The 22,757-nt window shown below is 51.5% G+C and overlaps 1 protein-coding gene across 10 annotated transcripts in view; it reads right to left on the bottom strand.

Annotated features, from left to right (window-relative positions):
• EXOC6B (exocyst complex component 6B) overlaps nucleotides 1-22,757 on the bottom strand; it is a 270,625-nt gene that overhangs the window by 162,676 nt on the left and 85,192 nt on the right. For 5 of the 10 annotated variants that reach the window (XM_086891657.1, XM_086891661.1, XM_086891662.1 and 2 more), the window contains exon 7: nucleotides 18,115-18,186. The exons of the other annotated variants lie outside the window; for them this stretch is intronic. In XM_086891657.1, coding sequence (XP_086747783.1) covers nucleotides 18,115-18,186 — 72 coding nt within the window. The remainder of the gene's footprint in view (nucleotides 1-18,114; nucleotides 18,187-22,757) is intronic. 10 annotated transcript variants of the gene reach the window in all.

Below are 22,757 nucleotides of genomic sequence, written 5' to 3'. Positions count from 1 at the left end.
CTCTGCCCATGGAACTCGATGGGATCAAACCCACGGGATGAGCTCAGGCACATTCCCATCCTCAGACTTCATTCAGTAATCAGGTTAATTCAGCTTTTTACACAAAACCGATCAAACCTCAGCTGTTTTGGGGGGAAGCTGCTCAGCCCAGCACTGGGAGAAGGGAACCATCCAGACTCTCCCTTCCAAGGAGAAATTTATCAAACGAGGACTGATAAAAAGCCTCGGGCAAGCACAGCCTCTGGGTCAGCTGCGCAAAAAAAAGGCACTTTTTAAGAAGCCCTTCATGGCCAAAGTGTTGATTTACACTTCTGTGGGATCCAGATCTGTGGGCAGCTTCAAAGGGAGCTCAGTGGTGCGATTACAAAGTTTATTTATCACATTTACGCGCGGCGGAGGAGCCGAGAATGAGCTCGGGGGACCGAAGGCGGCAGCGGGAGGAGGAGGAGGAGGAGGAGGAGGATGGGTGTTCCGCAGGGAATTTCAAACATGAAAGCCTCGGCCTGACAGCTCCTGATGGCTCTGCTCCAGCAGCCCGAGCTCTTGGGCAGATAAATGCTGTACAATTTATCTGAGCTCAACTGAGATTCTTTGATTCGCTTCTACCAACAATTTAAATTTCCTTTTCCAGCCGGGAGCGCCCCTGGATGAAATACCCGGCTCTGGGAGCTGCTGTGACCCCTGGAGCTGGAGATGCCCGAGGAGGCTCCGAGCCCCACTGGAAACTCACACACGTGGATTTAACCTCTCCTCATTCCCAACTGGGACCCAGCTGGGTGAGAGGGGCCACAACCAGAAGCGGTCACAGGTGAGAGGCTCTGCAGTGACTCAGGAGCGCCCGACCGTGCAGGGCCTGGCTCTGGGAGCTCTCCCAGGGAATTGGGATTGCTTTCCAGGCTTTGTTCCAACACACTCCCTGAATGGCACAGGGAACAGGGTTTGGGGTCGGTGGGGTTTTTTTTTCCCAGTGAAACTGTTAAAAAGGAAAAAATCCAGGCAAAAGGCTTTGTTTCCTCAGGAAAAAAAAACTAAAAAAACAGAGGAAAAGGGAATGAAGCTGGAGAGAACAGGGGGGAGTCAAAGGGACAAATTCAGGCTTTGACTTCAGGACATTCTACCAGAGAATTGTAGAATTACAAAATTGGGCAGTTCATGGAATCACAGAGCGCTTTGGGTTGGAAAAGCTCATCCCATTCCAGCCCTTCCATGGACAGGGACACCTCCCACTATCCCAGGTTGCTCCGAGCCTTTCCCTGCCCGTCCTTGGGCTTGGTGCTCCCCCAGAGCAGCTGCGGGGCCTGGAGCCAGCCTGGAGCACCAGGAGAGCTCCAACTCAATCCAAAGGCACGCAGTGAAATCCCAGCATGGGAATATTCCCAGCTCCAGGAGCTCCTCAAACCTCCTGGGAGCTCTGCAGGTGTTGCTGTCCTGGCCCAGGGAAGGTGGGAGCCTCACCCCCCTGGATATTCAGGATAAAAGCAGCCATGGATTTGATCTCACTAAAGGGGGAAGCTGTTTGGATGGATTTCCCAGGGTTTGATCCGGGGGGAAATTCTGGAAAAACCATCCGAGAGTGTGCTCAGCTTGGAGCTGCCCCTGCCCTCACTCCAACCACGAGTTTGAACAGCCCGATTCCAACATTTCCCAGTGGTTTTCCTGCTGTTTTCCCTTCCTGGTGGCTGGGAAGCGCAGCCTTTGGAAGCTGCTGGTTTCCTGAGGAACAGCCTGCCGGTTATCCCTGTTTTCTGCGGCAGGAGCTGCTCCCTCAGCCACGGAGCAGACAGGGATTATCACCCATGGATGCTCCACTTCTCCCTGAGCCTCACAGAGTTCCCCAGGGAGTTATCCCGGCCTGGCCTCCGATGGAATCCTTGTATCCCGCTGCTGTCCGTGGGAGTTCCCAAAGTGCTGCTCCACGCCCCCTCCCTGGGCTCTGGCATCTGGAGATAAGGCTCCTTTCAGGATTCTGCTTTTGTTCCCCTTTATCAGCCTGGGCTGGGTTTCTGGAAGGTTCTGAGGGACTAGCCATGGTCACGGCGCCTCCCTGGGACGGTCCCGATTCTCCTGGAACACACAGGACTCGGTAAATCCCGGGAAAAGCCCAGAGTGGTCAATGCTGGACAGAACAGGATCCTGGCTTTTCCACAGGACAGGCTGTAGGTCTTTAAATGAGATCTGGGAAGAGCTGCAGAGATCCTCTGGATCTGACTCCAACCCCAGCCAGAACATCCTCAACCATTCCCGCAGTAATCTGGGATAACAGGATCCTAACGGGACACGTTCCACGGCTGGGATCTGGGAACACGCTCAGCAAATGAGGGAGAGAGATGGGATCTGGAATGTTCATCGTGTCTGGAAAGAACCTGGGAATGGTTTGGGTGGGAAGGAAACCTTAAAAACCATCATGTTCCACCTCTCACTGTCCCAGCTGGATCCAATCCCAATGTCCAGCCCGGCCTTGGGCACTCCCAGGGATCCAGGGGCAGCCATGGGAAATCTGGGAATTGCAGCCCAGGCAGGAATTCCTTGCCAAGATCCCAGCCCAATCTCCCCTTTCCCACTGGAAGCCATTCCCTGGCTCCTGGCCCTGCAGCCCTTGGCCCCAGTCCCTCTCCAGCTCTCCTGGAGCCCCTGCAGGGACTCTCAGCATTCCCTGCATTTTGCCCTTCTCCAGGGGAACATTCCCAGCTCTCCCAGCCTGGCTCCAGAGCAGAGGGGCTCCAGCCCTGGAGCAGCTCCGGGGCCTCCTCTGGACTCTCTCCAGCAGCTCCACGTCCTCCTGCTCTTGGCCCCGGGGCTGGGGCAGCTCTGCAGGTGGGGCCTGACCTGAGGGGCTCCGGGACACAATTCCCACCTTTCCTTTGGGATCAGCCCAGCCTGGGCCATTCCAGCCTCATCCACCCCAAATCCTCCTCCCAGGGCTGTTCCCAATCCCTTCCCTCCCCATCCAGCCGGGATTGGTGCTGGAGTGATCCAGGTGCAGCCTGGCTGATCCTCCTGAGGTTCTGTCCCAGTTCTTTGGGAGTGACCGCCCATCCCATGGATCCCATCCCATCCCATCCCATCCCATCCCATCCCATCCCATCCCATCCCATGGATCCCATCCCATCCCATCCCATCCCATCCCATCCCATGGATCCCATCCCATCCCATCCCATCCCATCCCATCCCATGGATCCCATCCCATCCCATCTCCCAGCCCCGAGTGTCCGTCTGTCCTCTCCCTGTCTGTCCAGCTGGACACGGGGCTGTCGTGTGGGACCAACGCTGCCCACAGACCCCAGCGGATCCCGCCAGTCCTCGCTCCCTTTTCCATCAAATCTCCAGCAGGAATCCGGGCAGGGATCACCCAGAAAAGCTGAACCCTAAAAGCCAAAGAAGCCCTGGGCATCCTGCACATCCCAGGAGCAGCAGCACCTCCACCTTCAGGAGGCTTTAAAAATATCATTTAAAAAAGAGAAAAAAAATAAAAAATAAAAAATAAAAAGGATAAATCTGTGTTGGAACAAAGCCCTTTTCATTCTGTTTGGGAATAACCCCTCTGGTTTTTTTGATGAGAAACCCACAAAGCAGCTGCCAACGGGGCTGAGCCACAAAGAGCGGCTCGGCTGGGGGAGAACAAAATGGCTTTTTCAGGAATAATCATCTTCCCCAGGATCCCTGAGCTTCGGGGAGCAGCAGAAGAAAGCAGAACGTGGTTTGGTTAGAGCTGGTTCTAATTAATCACAGAATTAGCCAGGCCCTGCCTCCCCCAGCACGGTGACTTTAAGGAATATTTAATCCCAATATGAAAAGTTTCAACTTTACAGAAGAGCTTCGATTTCATTTTCCTGCCTTCACAAAGATCCCTCTGATAATGTGAAATATTCTCTTGATAAATACATTTTTTTTTTCTCTAAGCGCTGGGGCGTGAGGGTTGGGGATTTAGAGAAGAGATTACAGCAGAGAAAAATGAAATTATACATTCAGCACTCAGCACTGCTCTCCAAAACCAACTCTCCCAACTGAAACCGCTTTTTGTGGTCTTTTTTAACATAAAAATGAACTTAGTCAACACATTACATAATTCTCCTCTCCCACAGTATGTTCCCAGGATTTTTCTCCCTGCATCCATCACTAATATTTCACCCACACCACAATTTTTAGGGCTGAGCCTAAAGAGGTTTTAAGTCCGGAGCGATAAATCAAAACCTGATCTCATCTCACTGCTGTAAATTCACTTCGTGGTCACCCTTGAAAGCACCACGAGTTATTGCAGAATTCAAATTATGCTTTTTAAAAAAGAAACCTCTCGGTGTTCTGAGCGCTCCAACCTTGGGAATCCAGCACCGGGAATATCGAGCACGTCCCGAATCCGTTATTCCCTGGACACGATCTGCCCTCTAAAGGCGCCTGGGGAAACTACAAAGAGCTTTTTTAGCTTTTTTAGCCATAAAAAAAAGCTCTGGAAAGGTTTGATTTTCCTTTTCTTTCCCTCCCCGGCCTCTCCCCCTGTCCCAAGCACGCAGGAGGGTCCCAGGCTCAGCTTAGCCAGGCTCAGCCTGAGCTCAGCCCAGCCAGGACCATCCTCAGCTCAAGGAAAAATCCACAGGACAGAGCCAGGATCTCCCTCTGTGGACGCTGAGGGAAGAGCACCATCCATAACCAGGATTCCATCCAGGCCTAATTCCACGGATTTCCCAGTTCCGGATTCCCTGGGCAGGACAAGGGCAGCAGGATCCCAACAATTCCCGTTTGTGCTGCCCTGGATCCCTGGGAGTGCCCAAGGAAAGGCTGGATGGGGTTTGGAGCACCCTGGGACAGCGGGAGGGGTTGGGATTGGGATGGGATTGAGGTCCCTTGTTCCACCTGGAGAAGGGCAAAATGCAGGGAATGCTGAGAGTCCCTGCAGGGGCTCCAGGAGAGCTGGAGAGGGACTGGGGCCAAGGGCTGCAGGGACAGGAGCCAGGGAATGGCTTCCAGTGGGAAAGGGGAGATTGGGCTGGGATCTTGGCAAGGAATTCCTGCCTGGGCTGCAATTCCCAGATTTCCCATGGCTGCCCCTGGATCCCTGGGAATACCCAAGGTCAGGCTGGACACTGGGGCTGGATCCAGCTGGGATCATGGAATTTGTCCCTGCCATGGAATGGGTTGGGATTCCCGGTCCCTTTCCCACCCATCTCATTCCAGGATTCTGGAGCCAGGCTGGGAGAGCTGGGAATGTTCATGTGGAGAAGGGAAAAATTCCCGGGAATCTTTGGAGCCCCTTGTATGGCATAAAGGGGCTCCAGGAGATCTGGAGAGGGAATAAGTGGAGGAAATGGGGAAAAAAGAGGGGGGAAAGGCCAAAATAAAGGAGGAAGGAAGGAGAAAAAAATGGGGGAAAATGGGGGGAAAAGGGAATGGTTGGATTTTAGGGATAGAGACCAAAAAAAGTGGACAAGAGTTGGAGGGACAGGAGCCAGGGAATGGATTCCACTGGGAAAGGGGAGATTGGTAAGGAATTCCTGCCTGGGCTGCAATTCCAGATTTGCTGGGGCTGCCCCTGGATCCCTGGGAATGCCCAAGGCCAAGTTGGATCCTCCTGGGATGTTGGGAGAGAGTGGGACTGGATGGTTTTTAAGGTTTCCCTTCCCACCCAACCCACTCCATGAACATCCCAACCAGCAATAACCCGGGATTTAGGTCAATCCCAGAATCCCACAATCATTAAGGTTGGAAAAGTCCTCCAAGATCCTCCAGTCCCACCTGTGAGCTGAATCCCTCACCCCAACACACCGGGGATGCTCCCAGCAGGAACAGCCTGGCCTTAATCTCTGAAAACTGCAAGGAAATCCTGGCTCGAAAACAACTTTAAAAATATTAAAAGAATAATTGATCCCAACCCCACTGCCAAGGAGAGGATTCACAGGATCCAAATTCCCAGGAGGATCAGCAGAGCCACCCCCAAGCCCTTCCCTGCCCACCAGCCCAGATCCCTCCCACCCCTCCTCGCCTGAGCTTTCAAACTACCAGACTTCCAAAATCACAACCCCTTTTTTTTTTTTTAAGAGCCCAAAATAAACAGCAGCAGAAAGAAAAAAATAAAATAAATAAATTTAAAAAAGGGCAATTAGAAAGTCAGAATTCCTCCAAGTTCTCATTAGTAAAAGTTTTATATCCCTCCAACATGTGGCACTCCGGGAAAAAAACCTGGCAGAGGGAAAAATGCCCTGCTCCACCTCTCCTGAGCAGTCTCAGCCTCGGCCAAGGTGGTTCCTATTAGGAGCTTTTTTCCATTGGAAATTTACTGGTTAATTTTATGGAAACAAATCAAGGGAGCTGCGTATTATAAATCTATTAAGGATTAAAAAAAACCTAACTCTGCAAATAAAATAAAAAATAAAAAATAAATAAATAAGAAACCAACCCCGGAAAAAATCTCACACCTCGCCTCCAGCCCTTTCCAATTTTCCTTTATGGGCCTTTTAAAAGGGAAAAGTGGAGCTGGGAGGTCTTCCCGGAGTCCCCACGAGTGCCACACGTGTGGCATCGCTGCTCAGCCCAAGGAATGAGCAGCTCTGTGGAGCCATCCCCTTCCCCCAGGTGAGCAGCTCCACCTGCCACGGAAACAGGAAAAGAATCCTTCTTTTACAGGGAATTCTCCTCTCCCCGCAGGTTGGGGTTGGGGAGGGAAGCTGAAAGACAGAATTCCAAAGGGTCTCAAGAGCTCTGCCTCCATCTGGAGTTAACGGGGCTGCACCTGCTTTTCACAAGGTGTGAACCTGACCCCCCAAAGAGCTCAGAGGCTCCGGAGCTGCCTTGATCCAAGGGAACGGAGGGAAGATAAATCCAGGGGGAAAAAGGTTTGGGAGCAGAACATGAAACGCTCAGAGGTGGGCGAGGAAAGGCCACCGGGTCCAGGCAGGGCAGGGCTGGGGCTGCAGAGGGGTCAGGGCAGTGCCAGCACCAATCCCGGCTGGATGGGGAGGGAAGGGATTGGGAACAGCCCTGGGAGGAGGATTTGGGGTGGATGAGGCTGGAATGGCCCAGGCTGGGCTGATCCCAAAGGAAAGGTGGGAATTGTGTCCCGGAGCCCCTCAGGTCAGGCCCCACCTGCAGAGCTGCCCCAGCCCCGGGGCCAAGAGCAGGAGGACGTGGAGCTGCTGGAGAGAGTCCAGAGGAGGCCCCGGAGCTGCTCCAGGGCTGGAGCCCCTCTGCTCTGGAGCCAGGCTGGGAGAGCTGGGAATGTTCCCCTGGAGAAGGGCAAAATGCAGGGAATGCTGAGAGTCCCTGCAGGGGCTCCAGGAGAGCTGGAGAGGGACTGGGGCCAAGGGCTGCAGGGCCAGGAGCCAGGGAATGGCTTCCAGTGGGAAAGGGGAGATTGGGCTGGGATCTTGGCAAGGAATTCCTGCCTGGGCTGCAATTCCCAGAGCAGCTGGGGCTGATCCCTGGATCCCTGGCAATGCCCAAGGCCAGGTTGGACACTGGGATTGGATCCACCTGGGACAGTGGGAGCTGTCCCTGCCATGGATGGGGTGGCCCTGCATGAGTTTTAAGGTCCCTTCCACTCAAACCCATTCTGGAATTCTGGGATACCTCTGGATCACAAGGAACACATCAGATAAAGAGCCAGGTCAAAGCCAACACACCCAATCCCAACAGTTTTCCATCAGTTTCAGTGGAATCTTTCCCACGGAAATCCCAGCTGCCTTTGCTGCCCCACACCCGCTGCAGGGACAGGAACAGCTCCATCCGCAGCTCCCGGCTCACCTGGACATCCTGGATGTCCCAGATTCCTCCTGGGAGCTGCTCCTCACTGCAGGACAGCCTGCTCTGCAGCAGGGACACGGGAACTCCATGGGATGGGACCAATCCCAGGAAACGGGAAAAGGGGAAAAAAAGGGAAATCCCCAAATTCCCCAAATTCCCCAAATTCACCTGCTAATGTCTGAGCTCCTCCCACAGCTCCCAAGGGCAGGAGCAGCCCCCAGGCCCTTGGGCACATCTGGGATCAAAAAGAATCCAAAAACCTGGGAGCAACTGAATTCCCATGTTCCCTACAGGGAGATGGAGGAGGTCCCGGAATTCCTGGGGATTTTAGTGGGATATTTGCTCCCTGCTCACCTCAGAACCTCCGAATTCGGATTATTTCAGGCAATCGGGTGACAGCTGAGGAAGAAAATGATGGGAGACAATTCCAGGCAGCCACAAGAACCCTTCCTGCCTCATCCCAATCCATGTGCTGCACGGCTGGAATTGCACTGAGCTCCCAGGAATGGATGGAAGGAAGAATCCCACCTAAAACTCTCCTTTATTTTCCCCCTACACAGCAACTGGGAGAACAGCCCCAAAGATTTGCTTCTGCAAATAATCAGAGAAATCTTCAAGGACCTGGAGCCTCCTCATCCTCCAAATAAATTCCAAGCTGCCTTTTTCTTCCCTTTCCAAGTGGAGTGGAAAAGAGAGATCCTCCCTTCTCCCAAACTCTTAATAATGCTCTTCAAACGCTTTGGAGATGCTTCAAGAGAAAGCACTGAAGAAATATTAACCAGGATTTCATCCCAAAAGCCTCGGAGCTCATTTCGGGGCCGGCTCCACATTCCAGCCTCATTCCCTGTTCCCAAATCCCTCCTGCTTTAAGGTGATGGGTGCTTTAAAAGGTTGGGAACCTCAGGAATTTATAAATCCCTTTTTCCCTGCTCTGTGAGTGGAACCACAGGTTTTCCACAGTCCCGGAGGGATATTTGGGAAAATCTGGCTGTGGATGAGCCTGGGAACTCCTGGAGCTGCCGAGTCTGACTCTAATGAAAAATGAGGAGCTCCCAGGGCAGCTGCCATGCGAGGAAACACCAAAAATGTGCTCCCAATTTCTCCCTCAGCTCCAAAGATTTGCGAGGACTTTGTGGAGCTACCGCGAGGAGTCGGGAATGATGAAGTGCAAGGCTCCGGCCCCGGCCAAGCGGCGGAGGATGCAGACGCTGCCTCGTTAGTGCCCCGCTAATTGAGGTCCTGCTCGGAGCGCCGAGGGAGCAGCAGGAAAACGTCTGGGGCCTTTCCCTTTCCCAGCCATCCTTTGGGAAGCGCTTTATGAAATCCCACCGCGCCGCGGGAACTGGCCCGGAACGTTCAGCGGGATTCTCGGCTGGCTCCTGCTTCCCCAAGTTGAAATATAAACTTTGGGGAGGATTTTGGATACCTGGATTTAGGGAAAAAAACCACGTGGGATTTGGGAAATATGGATTTTCTGAGTGTGCCTTGGAAACCAGGCTCTGGTTCATGTTGTGTCCCTGGGAGAGGAGGAGCAAGGGTGGGACCAGTAAAATGTTGGGACAGCGGGAAAAGAGGAGCTCGTGGAATTCTGTAGGAGACCTCAAGGATTTTATCAAGGTCTGGAAAGGTCTTGGAGCACCCTGGGATAGTGGGAGCTGTCCCTGCCCATGGATGGGGTGGGAATGGGATGGGATTGAAGGTCCCATCCAACCCAAAGCATTCCAGGATTCTGGAGCCCCTCTACTCTGGGAGAGCTGGGAATGTTCCCCTGGAGAAGGGAGAAATGCAGGGAATGCTGAGAGTCCCTGCAGGGGCTCCAGGAGAGCTGGAGAGGGACTGGGGCCAAGGGCTGCAGGGCCAGGAGCCAGGGAATGGCTCTCAGTGCCAGAGGGCAGGGAGAGATGGGATCTTGGGAAGGAATTGTTCCCCGGGAGAGAGAGAAGAAACAAATCCCTGCTCCTCTAAATGGATCCCATCTTTTTCCAAAGACTAAAGAAGTTTTCCTCAGCACTCCACAGCCCAGGATTTTCCCTGGCTCTCTCGTGTCTTTAGCCCTGACAATAAAATCCTCCAACCATTCCATGTCTCCCATTCCCACGAATCCCTTCCCTGATTTTAGGAACCCCGGCCTCAGCCTATTCCTGTGAGTTTCACACCAGGGAAGAAAAGCTCTCTCAAAATCTTTACAAAGAAACTTTCACCCAAAAGATGAGAGAAAACTCTTCTTCACAATGGTTCTTTTTGGCATTTAAGGCAATCACTCCTTGGAATCAGGATGTCACCCCTGGGATTTCATGGATAGCTCCAGGAGAGGTTTCCAGCTCAACCTCACTGCAGGAGGATCCCCAGAAGTTATTTTTGTGAGCCGAGAGGAGAAACACCAGAGGGGGACACGAACAACATCCTACACAGATCCCAGCAGAAAATTCACACAACTCCCTATCCTGGAAAAAAAACCACAGCACAATCCGTGTGCAACTGGAAAAGTCAAGTGGTTGGAAAGATGAAAATTCCTGAGAGGTAGGAGCAGCAGAAGGAAAAGAAGATTCCAAAATAGAAGATTTCAAAGGATGACAAAGATGATTCCAGAGAAAGGGGAGGAGGAGGAGAAGATGAAGATGAAGATGAAGATGAAGATGAAGATGAAGATGAAAAAGAAAAAGAAAAAGAAAAAGAAAAAGAAAAAGAAAAAGAAAAAGAAAAAGAAAAAGAAAAAGAAAAAGAAAAAGAAAAAGAAAAAGAAAAAGAAAAAGAAAAAGAAAAAGAAAAAGAAAAAGAAAAAGAAAAAGAAAAGGAAAAAGAAGAAGAAGAAAAAGAAGAAAAAGAAGAAGAAGAAGAAGAAAAAGAAAAAGAAAAAGAAAAAGAAAAAGAAAAAGAAAAAGAAAAAGAAAAAGAAAAAGAAAAAGAAAAAGAAAAAGAAAAAGAAAAAGAAAAAATATGAAAAAATATGAAAAAATATGAAAAAAGAAAAAAATATGAAAAAAGAAAAAGAAGAAAAAGAAGTTGAAAAACAAGCAAAAGAAGAAAAATAAGCAAAAGAAAAATATGAAAAAGAAGAAAAAGATGAAAAGAAAAAGAAGAAAAGATGAAAAAAGATGAAAAAGAAGAAAAAGAAGATGAAAAAGAAGACAAAAAAGATGAAAAAGAAGATGAAAAAGATGAAAAGAAAAAGAAGAAAAGAAAAAAGATGAAAAGAAAAAGAAGAAAAGATGAAAAAAGATGAAAAAGAAGAAAAATATGATGAAAAAGAAGAAGCAGAAGAAGATGAAAAAGAAGATAAAATATGAAAAGAAGAAGAAAGTATAAAAAAAAAAGAAAAAGAAGAAAAGGAAGAAGAAGAAGATGAAAATGAAAACGATTCCCAAGAGGAAGAGGGGCCTGTGGAAGGACACTGAACCCTCACCATTCCCAAGGGACATGGAAAGCTGTTCCTAAACCCTCTCCAAGCATCCCTTGGGACACCAGACAGGATTTCTGCCGCCTGGCAGCTCCTGCCCAGCCTGGAGGATGAGCTGGAGTAAATCCAGGTTTAAAAATAACCCCGAGATGCGGCAGCAGAAGGAGTGGAAGGGAAGTTGGCTGCTCTCCTCACGGGGAGAGGAAATTCCAGCTCCAGGAGGAGAAGCGAGGGTCCTGGTGCTCAGGAGGGGCTGCGGAGGGAAGGGACCCAGGAGCTCTCCTGGGGGCACCAACAAGAGCCTGGCTCAAAGAGCAGCTCCCTGAGCAGGGCTCAGGCCTGGCCTGAGGGAGCACAGAGCCATGGAGAGAGGGAAAATGGGAATGTGGAGTGGTGCAAAGGGGAATCCACACCTCAGCCAGCAGCAGGGAGGTGTTGGGACAGCCAGGAAGGGGAGCTGGAGGTCAGGAGGACAAAGAGGCCACCAGGGGAAGCACCAAAAGGAGAGGAAAGATCAGGGCCTTCACCGGGGGGACGGAAAAGCCACGCCGAGGATGTGCCATAACCTCTGGAGACAAGGGAATTTTGGACTGGAAGGTGAATAAACATTGGGAAAAGACCTAAATGCTGAGCAGAAGAAATATCTCAGCGAGTGAGTGAATTCCAGAGGGAGGAGAGGTGGGATTCACCCCCATCCCACACACAGCAGCTCCAGGAGGAACAGGCAGACACCATCTGGAATGGCCATGGGAGTTCAGGACCTCTAAAACACACACTCAGAGTGTCCAGTCAGATGCTGGAATACCATGCTCTGGAGAAGATGGCTTGGAGAACATTTGGAAAAATTCCCTATTTCAAAGAATCCCAGGGACATCTTCCACTGAATCACATCCTGTCCAACCTGGCCTGGAATGTTTCCAGGAATGGGGCATCCATCCATGAGGGATTTACCGCCCTCATTTTAGGAAATTCGCTCTTTATATCTCGTTTAAATCAACCTTCCTTCAGTCCCTCGGCCCTTCTCCCTCACAGCAGGCCCTGCCATAAAATCTGCCCCCGTTTATGAGGATAGCACAATCCCCACTGCCGCTCTCCGGCCTGGCAAGTCTCAGGACTGGAGTTTGCCAGCCTGTGGGCAAACTGGGACGGAGTTTGATGGGGTACTGGGACCCCACGGGGCAGTTTAACCACGGCAGACTCTGGTAAACAACTCCTGTGGTCTGTATTGAGAACAGATCTGGAAGCAGGAGAAGGGGCCCAGCAGGGAGGATTTGATCTGATCCGTGACCATTCCCATGCCCCAAGCCAGCCCTTCATGGGCTGACCAGTGAAGCAATCCCCCACAATTTACTCCTGCCATAAAGGGAGCCTGCTTCCCCACAATCCTGGAGCCACCGTATCTGGGATCAATAAACCTCCTCAATAGCCACATAAAACTCCTTTCATCCCTTCTTCCCTCCAGAAAAGGTGGCAACTGCCGCTCCAAATGACCGGTCCCGCTGACCAGAGGGGCCCTGTGCCCACGCCTTGGGATCAGCTCCCAGCCCCACCACGAAGTCCAGGAAAACAAGTGACTGCAGCTCCTCACCCCAAAAGCTGCGGCTCATGGCCTCGGCTTTGTAGGTCCTCTGGAAAGAGTTACCAAAGATAAAACAATCTTTCCATCTTCTGATTTAAAAGGGACTGCTGGGCAATGTCTGTCTTAAAACTCAATATAAATTTGCATTTCTCCCTGGAGGCTGCTCGTTCCAAAGGGTTCCCATTGGGCTGTAACAATGCCACTGCCCTTTTTTCGGGGAACAATGACAAATCCTCGTCCCCTTGATGGATGCTCGTTCCCTACAGAAGTCAACAGTAAAAATGTGAAAGGCTTTGGAGAACCCACGATGTTCCTACCAAATTCCTCGGGCTCCGCAGCCAGGCACGATTCAGGACTCGGCACAAGGAGTGAGGATGTGCTGAAAGAGATCCCAATCGCACCAGAAAAGTCATCCCAGGTTCCTCCCTGCCCAGCAAAGCGGGGCTTTCAGCAGAGATCCCATCCCGGGTTTGGCAAGATCTGCCCACTGCAAAGGGGGAACTCCGGGGGGAAACAATGGAAGGAAAGGGAACGGAGTTAAGGCACTTCGGAGCCCAACAAGCCCCTGAACTGTGGCTCAGGCAAACTTCACAAAACCATTCATCAACTGAGGGAGCCACCAGAACCGCTGCCATCCTGCTGGGAGGTCCCGTCAAACTCCCAGGATTTACGGAGCCACGGGAAGATAACGCCGAGCGCTGGGATTGCCACGAGGAGCGACTGTCTGCTCAAGGAAACCCAAAAACTCCTCCCAGCCACTCCCAGCCCCCGCTGACTAAAGCTGCAGGTGGCACCTCCGTTCCAAACAGCCTCCGGATGGGAGATGGGGAGGCTCCAGGAACAGAGGGGAAATTCCCAGAGACCTGCAGGGAGTTCAGAGGGATGAGAGGTTCTGAGGAGTGTTCGGGACCAGTCCCAAAGATCTCCTGGCACAAAGGGGGTTTGGGCCTCAGCAGAACCAAAATGGATCGTGCTGGACCCTCACAAGTCATAATTGGCATTTGTTGGTAATTGCAGACAGTTAATTAGCAGATTAAAGCTGCAATTTCTAATCAAGGAGACCCAAACCCGAGTTTCTGGTCTCCTTTGGAACGGGTCACGTCCTCCTGAGGGCTCAGACCAAGATTCCCACTTTGCCATTTCTGTCCCTCAGGAAAAATGAAACCTTGTTAAAATCCAGCAGGAACTTCCCACCCTTAACTGCACATCCCGAAATCCATGGAAAACAGATTTTCCCATGGCTTTCACACCTGCCCCACGCCAGAACTGCCCTGGAGCAGCCAAAAAGCCAAAACATGGCATGGATTTATCCCATCAGCAGCTGGGATGGGTCACTGGGAGCAGAACAAGCTTTGGATCCAGTGATTTCCCCTTCTGCCCTTGTCCTGCCTTTGGAAGCACGGGAGCGATTTCCATGGAGAGGATCTCACTGAGATTCCAGTGCTGGGCACCAGCTCCAGGAATTCCTGAGCTCGGACACGCTCTGCTCGGCCGGGCCAACCCCCAGGAGAACGGGGCTGGCTTTGAGGGGATGACCTGATCCACGTGGGACTCGGGTGGGACAAAGCTCTCCCGGCCAAGGGCTCTGGGAAGGTCCAGGCAGGAAAAATTCCCAACTCCACCAGCTCAGGTCAGCCTCTGACAGAGGCCCGGCAGGGAAATCCTCCCAGTCAACATCTACAGGGAATCGTGGAATGGGTTGGGTGGGAAGGACCTCAAAGCCCCCCCAGTGTCACCCCAGCCATGGCAGGGACAGCTCCCACCATCCCAGCTGGATCCAATCCCGGTGTCCAACCTGGGCATTCCCAGGGATCCAGGGGCAGCCCCAGCAAATCTGGGAATTCCATTCCAGGGTCTTACCACCCTGACAGCCAAGAATTCCTTCCCAAAAATATCCCATCTGAAGCTATTTTTTTTCACTTTGAAGCCAAAGCCTGGATATCTCACCTTCCATCCCACTTGCCCTGGGTTGGATCAGCCAAACTCATTCTCTGGCTCATCCCGAGCCCAGCAGACCCACGGAAAACACGAAAGCAGAACAAAAATGGATCAATGGATAAACTCCACATTTTCTCCTCTCATCCAGTTTTCCTTCATGCCAGGACCAGGTTCCCCATCTCCACTGGTTTGTCCCAGCCCCGGCTCTTCCCTGAAAGGAGGATTTTCCTTGGACACTTGCACTGCAGGAATATCCTGAAATATTCCTCCAGCTCTCAAGAAAAGACTTTAACCCCAAACATTTAACCAAGGCACCTTTACTTGCTTCATATAAACCAAAAATTACGATTTTTGATGCGAAACGCGGTGGTTTCCTTCTCAGCCGTGGGTTTGGTTTCATGACAGCAAATAAAGATTGCACCAGGTAAAGAAAAAACAACGAAATTCCCAATAAACTCCAAAAAATGACAACCCCGAGGAGTGATGGGGATGGAAACTCTGCCCAGAAAAAAAAAGGAATTTCTGCGGCTCCCGCTTTGAAGAGGTTTTTCACCTCCCTCCCCATAGGATCAGAGCACTCAATTTATATAAAACAAATGTACAAACAGGCTGGGAGAGGCTTTGGGAAGCGTTGGGAGCAGAAAGGAGGAGTTCCCACGATAAGGCAAACGGGAGAAGCCATCGGACACGGCGACAGAGCAGATTCTGACACTCCATCTGCAGTAGGTTTTAATTATATTGCAATAAGGAACTATATATGTGCATTTTTCATGATTTACTAGATGGCTTCTTTAAATTCTAAGCCAAGCTGTGTTTTTCTTTTTGTTTTTTTGGGTTTTTTTTTAAGGAAAAAAACACCCAGTTTTTTAAAAAATAATTAAAAATAGAAACGGCGCTGCAGCGAACATTTGGAAAATTTTTCGGAGTCGATTGTTTATTGGAACCCCAACTGATTTTAATGAAAAATATGGTTATAATTTGAAAAAAAGCAGCACTTTTATGTTTTGCATAAGGAAAGGCCCTACAATGCAACCTCCAGGGCACTTCTGGAATCAAAAAAAAAAAAAAAAACCCCGAATCTCAAATGGTCGCCGGGGCTCGCCGGCCAAACCCCCTCCTGGAAACCCCAAAGATGTGGGTTCCAAAGTATTCCAAGCATCCACAACAAGTGAAACTGGATGTAGGGAAGTATGTTCCCAACATTTCCTTCTGTTTCTGGTGAAACTGGAACCAGATGACCCCGAGCAGCGCATTGTGTGAAGGGGTCATTAAGCAGCTGCAGATGCGGCCCCACTGCTGAGCAGCGACATCGGCGCTGATCGCTTCCATCCCGCTCCGGGAAAAGGTCATCCCGGGGGTAAGGCGGGATCATCCCGCCCCTCCCAGCGTCCCAGCGCAGCCCCCGGGGCTGGGAGAGCTCAGCCAGGAGGTCCCTGGAGGGGACAATGCCAGGGGGAGCTGCAGGACGCCCCAGTGGGATGGTGGAAGGGAGATTCCAGTGGTTCTCCTGGTGGGACACAGCCACGGTGTCTCTGCCGTGGGGTTCTCCCATAGGGCCCTGCCCTGCTGGTTCCACCACAACAGCCATCCCAGTTTGGTTCCCTGGCTCTCTGAGGTCACAGCAGAGGTCTCCAGGTGACCCTGGTGGGACTTGTCCCAGCCTTGGTGTTGCCTTCACCTTCCCCAAAACTTGGGCTTTCCTCCCCTTTTCCAGTTCATTCTCGGGAAACCAGGAGCCCTGGAAAGATTCCCTGTGGAAAGGGGAAGGTCAGGCCTCACAGGTGCCCAGGGAGGTTTGGAGCCCCCATCCCTGGAGGTGTCCAAGGAATTCCCGGACGTGGCACTCAGTGCCAAGCTGGGATTGGCACAGCTTGGACTGGATGGTGCTGGAGGACTTTTCCAGCCTCAGTGATTCTGGGATTCTGTGCTTGTGTAAAAACAGGATATTAAGGGGAAATCCTTCCCTGTGAGGGGAGCACAGATTCCCAGAGCTGCTGTGGCTGCCCCCGGATCCCTGGAAGTGCCCAGGTCCGGGTTGGACATCGGGGCTGGGAGCACCTGGGATGGCAGAAGGAGTCCCTGCCATTGGAACCAGATGATCTTTAAGGTCCCTTTCCACCAGATCATCCCATAATTATCTGATCAAACAAACCACACCAGCTCAGCAGGAGCTGAGCTTGTCCAGACACCGAAGGGTTGGAGAAGACACCCCTTCCTCCCAGAACCACCATCCCCTAAACGCCAAAAACCCCAAAACCAGCACCCCCTGGGCCCGTGCCCAGGTGGAAGAATTCCCATTTCCAAAGAACAGCCACTTTTTTCTTCCACTTTTTGTGACAGCTGAACCTCAGATAACCGTGACTTGATCACACTTGTGCAAAAATACATCAACACATAAAAACCAGGAACAAGCCAGCACCACCAACAGTCCACACAAACATAACATCCACACATCTTAAAGAAGACCAGCTCCATCAAGCTGAAAAGAATTAAGAGGCAAATCAGTGGGGAGAAAGAACGTAATCAGAAAAATATGAAGCCTAATTGAAAATTGTTTAAGAACATTTTAACGAGATGCTCCAGAAGCCACAATCCCACAACTGAGCAGGGCGGCCACGCTGGTTAAAAGGCAAACCTGGCGCAGATGGGAGTTAAAGAGGCCATAAAAAAACAGGGAAAAAGAAAAAGGGGACATGACAAATGGAATAAAGGGAAAAGCTCCAGCTGACAAAGGCAAATCTGGTGTTGGGATGTGCAGGGGCTGATATGGGAAGCAAGAGATGCACGGAGGAAAAATTGGCTGGTTAAGTTCATCCTTGATTTATTATTTTTTTGGGGGAACAGTCAAACAATGCAATGGATTCTTCCTCTAAAAGGGGAATTTTGGGAAGTGTTCAAGGCCAGGTTGGATGGAGCAACCTGGGACACGGCATGGGTTGGAATGAGATGGGATTTATGGTCCCTTCCAACCCAAACCACTCAGGGATTCCATTACTTTTTTTTTTTCCCCTGAAGAACTGGAAAAAAAAAAATCTCAGTTTTGTGAACAGCTGAGAGAGGTCATGGAATTCCAGCCATGGAGATCCCTTTGGACTGCAATCCAGTGGCAGGTAAACCACATTTTGGATGAGCAGATTGTCCAGCTCAGGTGTACAACCATGGAAATGTTCGTGTGACTCCACCTGAAAGCCTGGCTCAGTTCTGACACCCAAATTCCAGAAATTTGGTGGAAAACCTCTCGTTTCAAACCCCAGCAGATGCCCAGATGGGAAAACCAGGAGTTTTTCCATAGGGAAGGTGATTGACAAGCACAACAAAGGTTAGTGAGGTGTAAGTCCTCAGCCAGGGAACCCAGATTTGCAGTTTAGTGCCACAAAATCAACCCCAGCAGGCCAAAGAAAGCCAAAAAACTGGGAATTAGGTCCAGGTTATTCTCCAGGAGAGGGAATTAGTGACCAGTGCAAAGTACCTGAAGGTTTGGAGAGAGCAGGAGACTGAAGAATATCCTGGCAATTATTTTCCAAGGATTGAATCTGCAATCCTTTAGGGAATGAAGGGAACAAACATTAATAAAAGAGGGAACAGCAACAGAGCAGAAAGACAGAGAGCAGACAGGCAAAAAACATTCCTGGAAGAAGGAAGCAAAGAGGGCAGAAAGCTGACAAAAACATGGGATTTGGGAATTTGTACAACCGAAGGCAGCAAGGAAAGGGAAACCTGGAACTGCCACACCTGGGCTGGACATGAGGGACGAGGCCAAGTCCTGCACCAGGGTCAGGACAACAAATCCAGGCTGGATGGGGAAGGGATTGAGATGAGCTAAGGAGGATTTGGGATGTTGGGGATGAGGCTGGAATGGCCCAGGCTGCGTTGATCCCAAAGGAAAGGTGGGAATTGTGTCCCGGAGCCCCTCAGGTCAGGCCCCACCTGCAGAGCTGCCCCAGCCCCGGGGCCAAGAGCAGGAGGACGTGGAGCTGCTGGAGAGAGTCCAGAGGAGGCCCTGGAGCTGCTCCAGGGCTGGAGCCCCTCTGCTCTGGAGCCAGGCTGGGAGAGCTGGGAATGTTCCCCTGGAGAAGGGCAAAATGCAGGGAATGCTGAGAGTCCCTGCAGGGGCTCCAGGAGAGCTGGAGAGGGACTGGGGCCAAGGGCTGCAGGGCCAGGAGCCAGGGAATGGCTTCCAGTGGGAAAGGGGAGATTGGGCTGGGATCTTGGCAAGGAATTCCTGCCTGGGCTGCAATTCCCACATTTCCCATGGCTGCCCCTGGATCCCTGGGAATGCCCAAGGCCAGGCTGGACATTGGGATTGGGAGTTGGGATAACGGGAGGTATCCCTGCCCATGGAAGTGGATGGGATTGAAGGTCCATCCCAACCCCAGCCATTCCATGATTCCATGAAATGCCAGAGTTTGAAGGCCCAGGGATGAGAAAATCGTCGTTGTTACACCTTGAGCTGTTTCTGCTCCTGGAGCAACCCCGGAGCGCAGAACTGACAGCGCTGGGCCCTGGCTGGGCCCCGTGTGCTGAAGGCTCAGATTTTGGGAACATTGGGAACATTAAACTCATTTCAAGTGAATTTTCCTGTGTAAAACCTTGTGCTTTTCAAGCTGCCCAAACACCTCGGTCTGGAGTGAGAACAGACAGAGAACCCTTAACCCTGGAAATGGTTTGGTGAGGAAAAAATGTAAATACAGAGAGGAACAAAGAGCGCAAATTCAGAGAGGGGCACCGGGGCCACGTCTCATCCTTCGTGGCACCAGCTGATACCAGCCATCAGATCATTCCCAAAACAAATCCATGCCCGAGACAACTGAAAAAACACTTTCTGACTCAGCCAAGGCCTGGTGTCCAAGGCCACCCTCTCCCCCAGGGTCAGGCTCCTCCGTGAGTCAGAGCTTGATTCCTTTTCCCGTAATGCAGCAAGTTCAGCACTCCAAGAATTTCCAAGTTTCATCAAAATCCATAAACACGTTTTATTCCATCCAGGAGAACATTGAACTTGGCGGCACCGAGCACCGCGGCGGTGGCCGCGAGTCAAACAAAAAAATCCTCTTTGGAAGAGTCCAAAACGTCTCCCAGGAGGAAAAGGAAGGAGGTCTGGAAAATGGGCATCTCCCTGCACACAGCCACCCTTCAGCTGTAAACAGAACATCCATAAAAAGCCGGTGATTATTGCCTGTTTACATTAAGGGCCTGTTGGAAACGCCTGGTTCCGGCGGCACGGGGAGGCACCCCTGGATTAACAGCTCACCCTGGGCCACACAGGGAGTGTTATCAGAGCCCAAATCGCAGCTCCCAAACCCTTGGCTGCCCCAGCTGGAGCTCAGCTTCCCTTCCCTCTCAGCTCCTCTTGGCTTTTGAAATCTGGTCTTGGCCACGAGAAGGAAAACAAGTTGGAATTCACCGTTCCTGCGTGAAGGTTTGGGACGGCGGCGCTCAGGTAGCCCTGGATCCCAAACCATGCAGACCAGGAGCTGGCCACCGGCTAATGGCCACCTCCAGGTCAGGGCTTGTGGTCGGAGCGCTGAGCTTTCAGAGAAAATGACTCATTGGGATTGCGAAGGTTTTCCAAGGGTGACGCAATGGTCGCCACAAGCCTGGATGGATCATCCCTGGAGGCCTTCACTCCACTCCCAAACCCGTGACCCAGCTTCGACCTTCAACTCCTCAACCCCTGGCTGCTCATTTTCAACAGTGTCTACCACCAGTGCTCCCTAAACACAAATCAAAACCCCCTTCCTTGGTAAATCTAACACATTAAATCCCTCAAGCCTCAGAAATCCTGTTTCCAACACCGAGATTCCAACTGTCCCGTCTTTGTCCAGCTCCAGCGGGGAGAGGACAGCCTCTGAACACACCCCAGAGCCCCAGGGTGAACGTTCTGCAGGTGGAACCACACCGACACCTGCCACGAGGACCTTCCAGAGGGATTGCTCAGGACGTGGCTCCCTTGGAATCTTTTGCCTGAACTGCTCCATTCCACATCCCAAAAAATGCAGCAGCTCCGGAGGAAAGGGCAAAAGCCTAAGGAAAAATTTTATTTAGAGGATGTCACTCCCTCCAAGGCTCAGAAAGGAAAGCAGCCCCCTCTATTCCCATGTGGATCTTGAGAGAATCCATTTATTAGGATATCCTAAATCCACTGGAACCCATTTCACATCAAAACTTATTTAACTCCATCCTATCCAGACCCTCTGTGTACCCTGAGGTGCCTCCAAAGGATCCTGGCAGAGGCTCCCAAAGCAGCTGGGGCTGCCCCTGGATCCCTGGGAATGTCCAAGGCCAGGCTTGGAGCCACCTGGGATGGTGGGAGGTGTTCCTGCCCGTGGATGAGATGATCCTTAATGCCCCTTCCCACCCAAACCACTCTGTGATTCCCTGGATTGTGCAAACCACAGGAAATCTGCAGCTGGCAGACTGTGCCGCACCCAAACCAGGGATATTCCACATTCCCCAAGCTCCAACACCATCAAACAGCAAGCTTTGGGATCAGGAATCTTGCAGTTGTCTCAGGGGAACATCAGCCCCTCCCTGTCCGTTATTGATCCTGGTTTCCCACGAGGGGAGCCCAGGAGGTCCCGAGGGTCTCTGATCCATCCCAGGCAGCTCCGAACGCTCCGGCACAGGGAAAACTCTGATCCTGCGCCTCCCCTCCTCCGGGAACGGCCGGGAACGAGCCCCCCTTCCAGACTGCAGCCAAAAAGGGAGCGCAGCCCTGCCGAAGGGCACGGAATCATTTCCTGGTAATTATCCTCATTCCCTGCTCCCAGGGCTGCTCCAGCCTCACAGCCAATAAATAAAACCTGCAGGAACTGAAATCCTACGGAATTCAGGACCGAGGAGTGACCTCACCTCTGAAAGGGCTTCCTCCATCTTTCCCAAAACCCCAAACCTTTCCCTGGAAACCTGCAGAGGCTGGGATGAGGGATGAGACCAGAGCAGGTCCGAGCAGCAGAGGGTCTGACCCAGGGGACACCTGAGCCACCACAGGTCACCGGGAGCCAATTCCCTAAAAATCACTGGATTTCCATTTTAACCTGATTTTTAGGATCTCAGAGAGGCAACCCAAGATGGAATTTCATCATCACCAACCTTGATAGCAGATGTAGAATAAATTCCTGAATATGAATGTAGAATGAATTCCTGAACCCGATGTGAGTGACCCTCACCTCCCACGATTCCGAGGTTTTGCTGTTTCCAGCCCTCATTCATGTCCCAGCTCCAGCTCACCCCAACTCCTGCCGGCTCCCAGCAAATATCCAGGAGGTAAATCAGGAAAACACAAATAAAACTAACCAGCATCAACAGCTCCAGGAGATCAGAGCCTTCAGCAGGGCCATGGGAGACTTCCCGTGAGCTCCATGAGCAGCTCCTCATTGGGGGCACACGGAAAACCCCTCACCAGGAGCAGAGAAATCCCCAAACACAACCCACGAGCTGCAGGATGAGGGGGGCTAGGACAGCACCCCATGGACCGTGTGCAACCGGCCACTCCTGCTTCTGGTGGCCACCAGGGTCACCAGCCTCTCCCTGGCCTTGGGCACGGCGGGAGGAGAGCAGAAGGTCCCCTCAGAGGTTGGATTTGGTTTGGACCCAGAGATCTCAGAGGTCTTTGGTTAATTCCATGATTCTGTGAGATCCTGGAGGTCCTCCTGACCTTCCATGGTGCTGGGAGAAGCAGAGCTGGAGGGCAGCAGCGAGGTGACCCACACCAGGTTTTACCGAATCCCAAGTTCTGGAAAACCTCCTGCCTGGTTTAGTTTTCCATCTGCTGCCCAACAGAGCCCAGAGATTTCTATTTGTATCCTGGTATTTGGCAAGGCCAAGGAATATTTCCTAGCGGGAATATAAAAAAAAATAAAAAATAAAAATAAACCTTCCATTCACAGTGAAACATCTCCTGGACATCCCTGTGGGCCTAATTCCCAGAAGGCCAAAATCCAAACCCCCAAGTGGGAAAAATAGACTGATTACCTGCCAGGAGCCTCAGGAGGGGCAAGCCAAGCCCTAATAACAGCCTGAGCTCCCATCTGGCATCCACACAGCCACTGGGAAAACGTCCCTGCTCCGAGCTGGACCGGCTCGTCAGGGTAATTGCTTCGGAATTAATTAAAT

Source organism: Cyanistes caeruleus, chromosome 5 (assembly GCF_971803275.1).
Source record: "Cyanistes caeruleus chromosome 5, bCyaCae1.hap1.1, whole genome shotgun sequence".
NCBI classification, from domain to species: Eukaryota; Metazoa; Chordata; class Aves; order Passeriformes; family Paridae; genus Cyanistes; species Cyanistes caeruleus.
The sequence above is the reverse complement of the archived record's forward strand: the minus strand, read 5'-3'. Positions and strand labels throughout refer to the sequence as shown.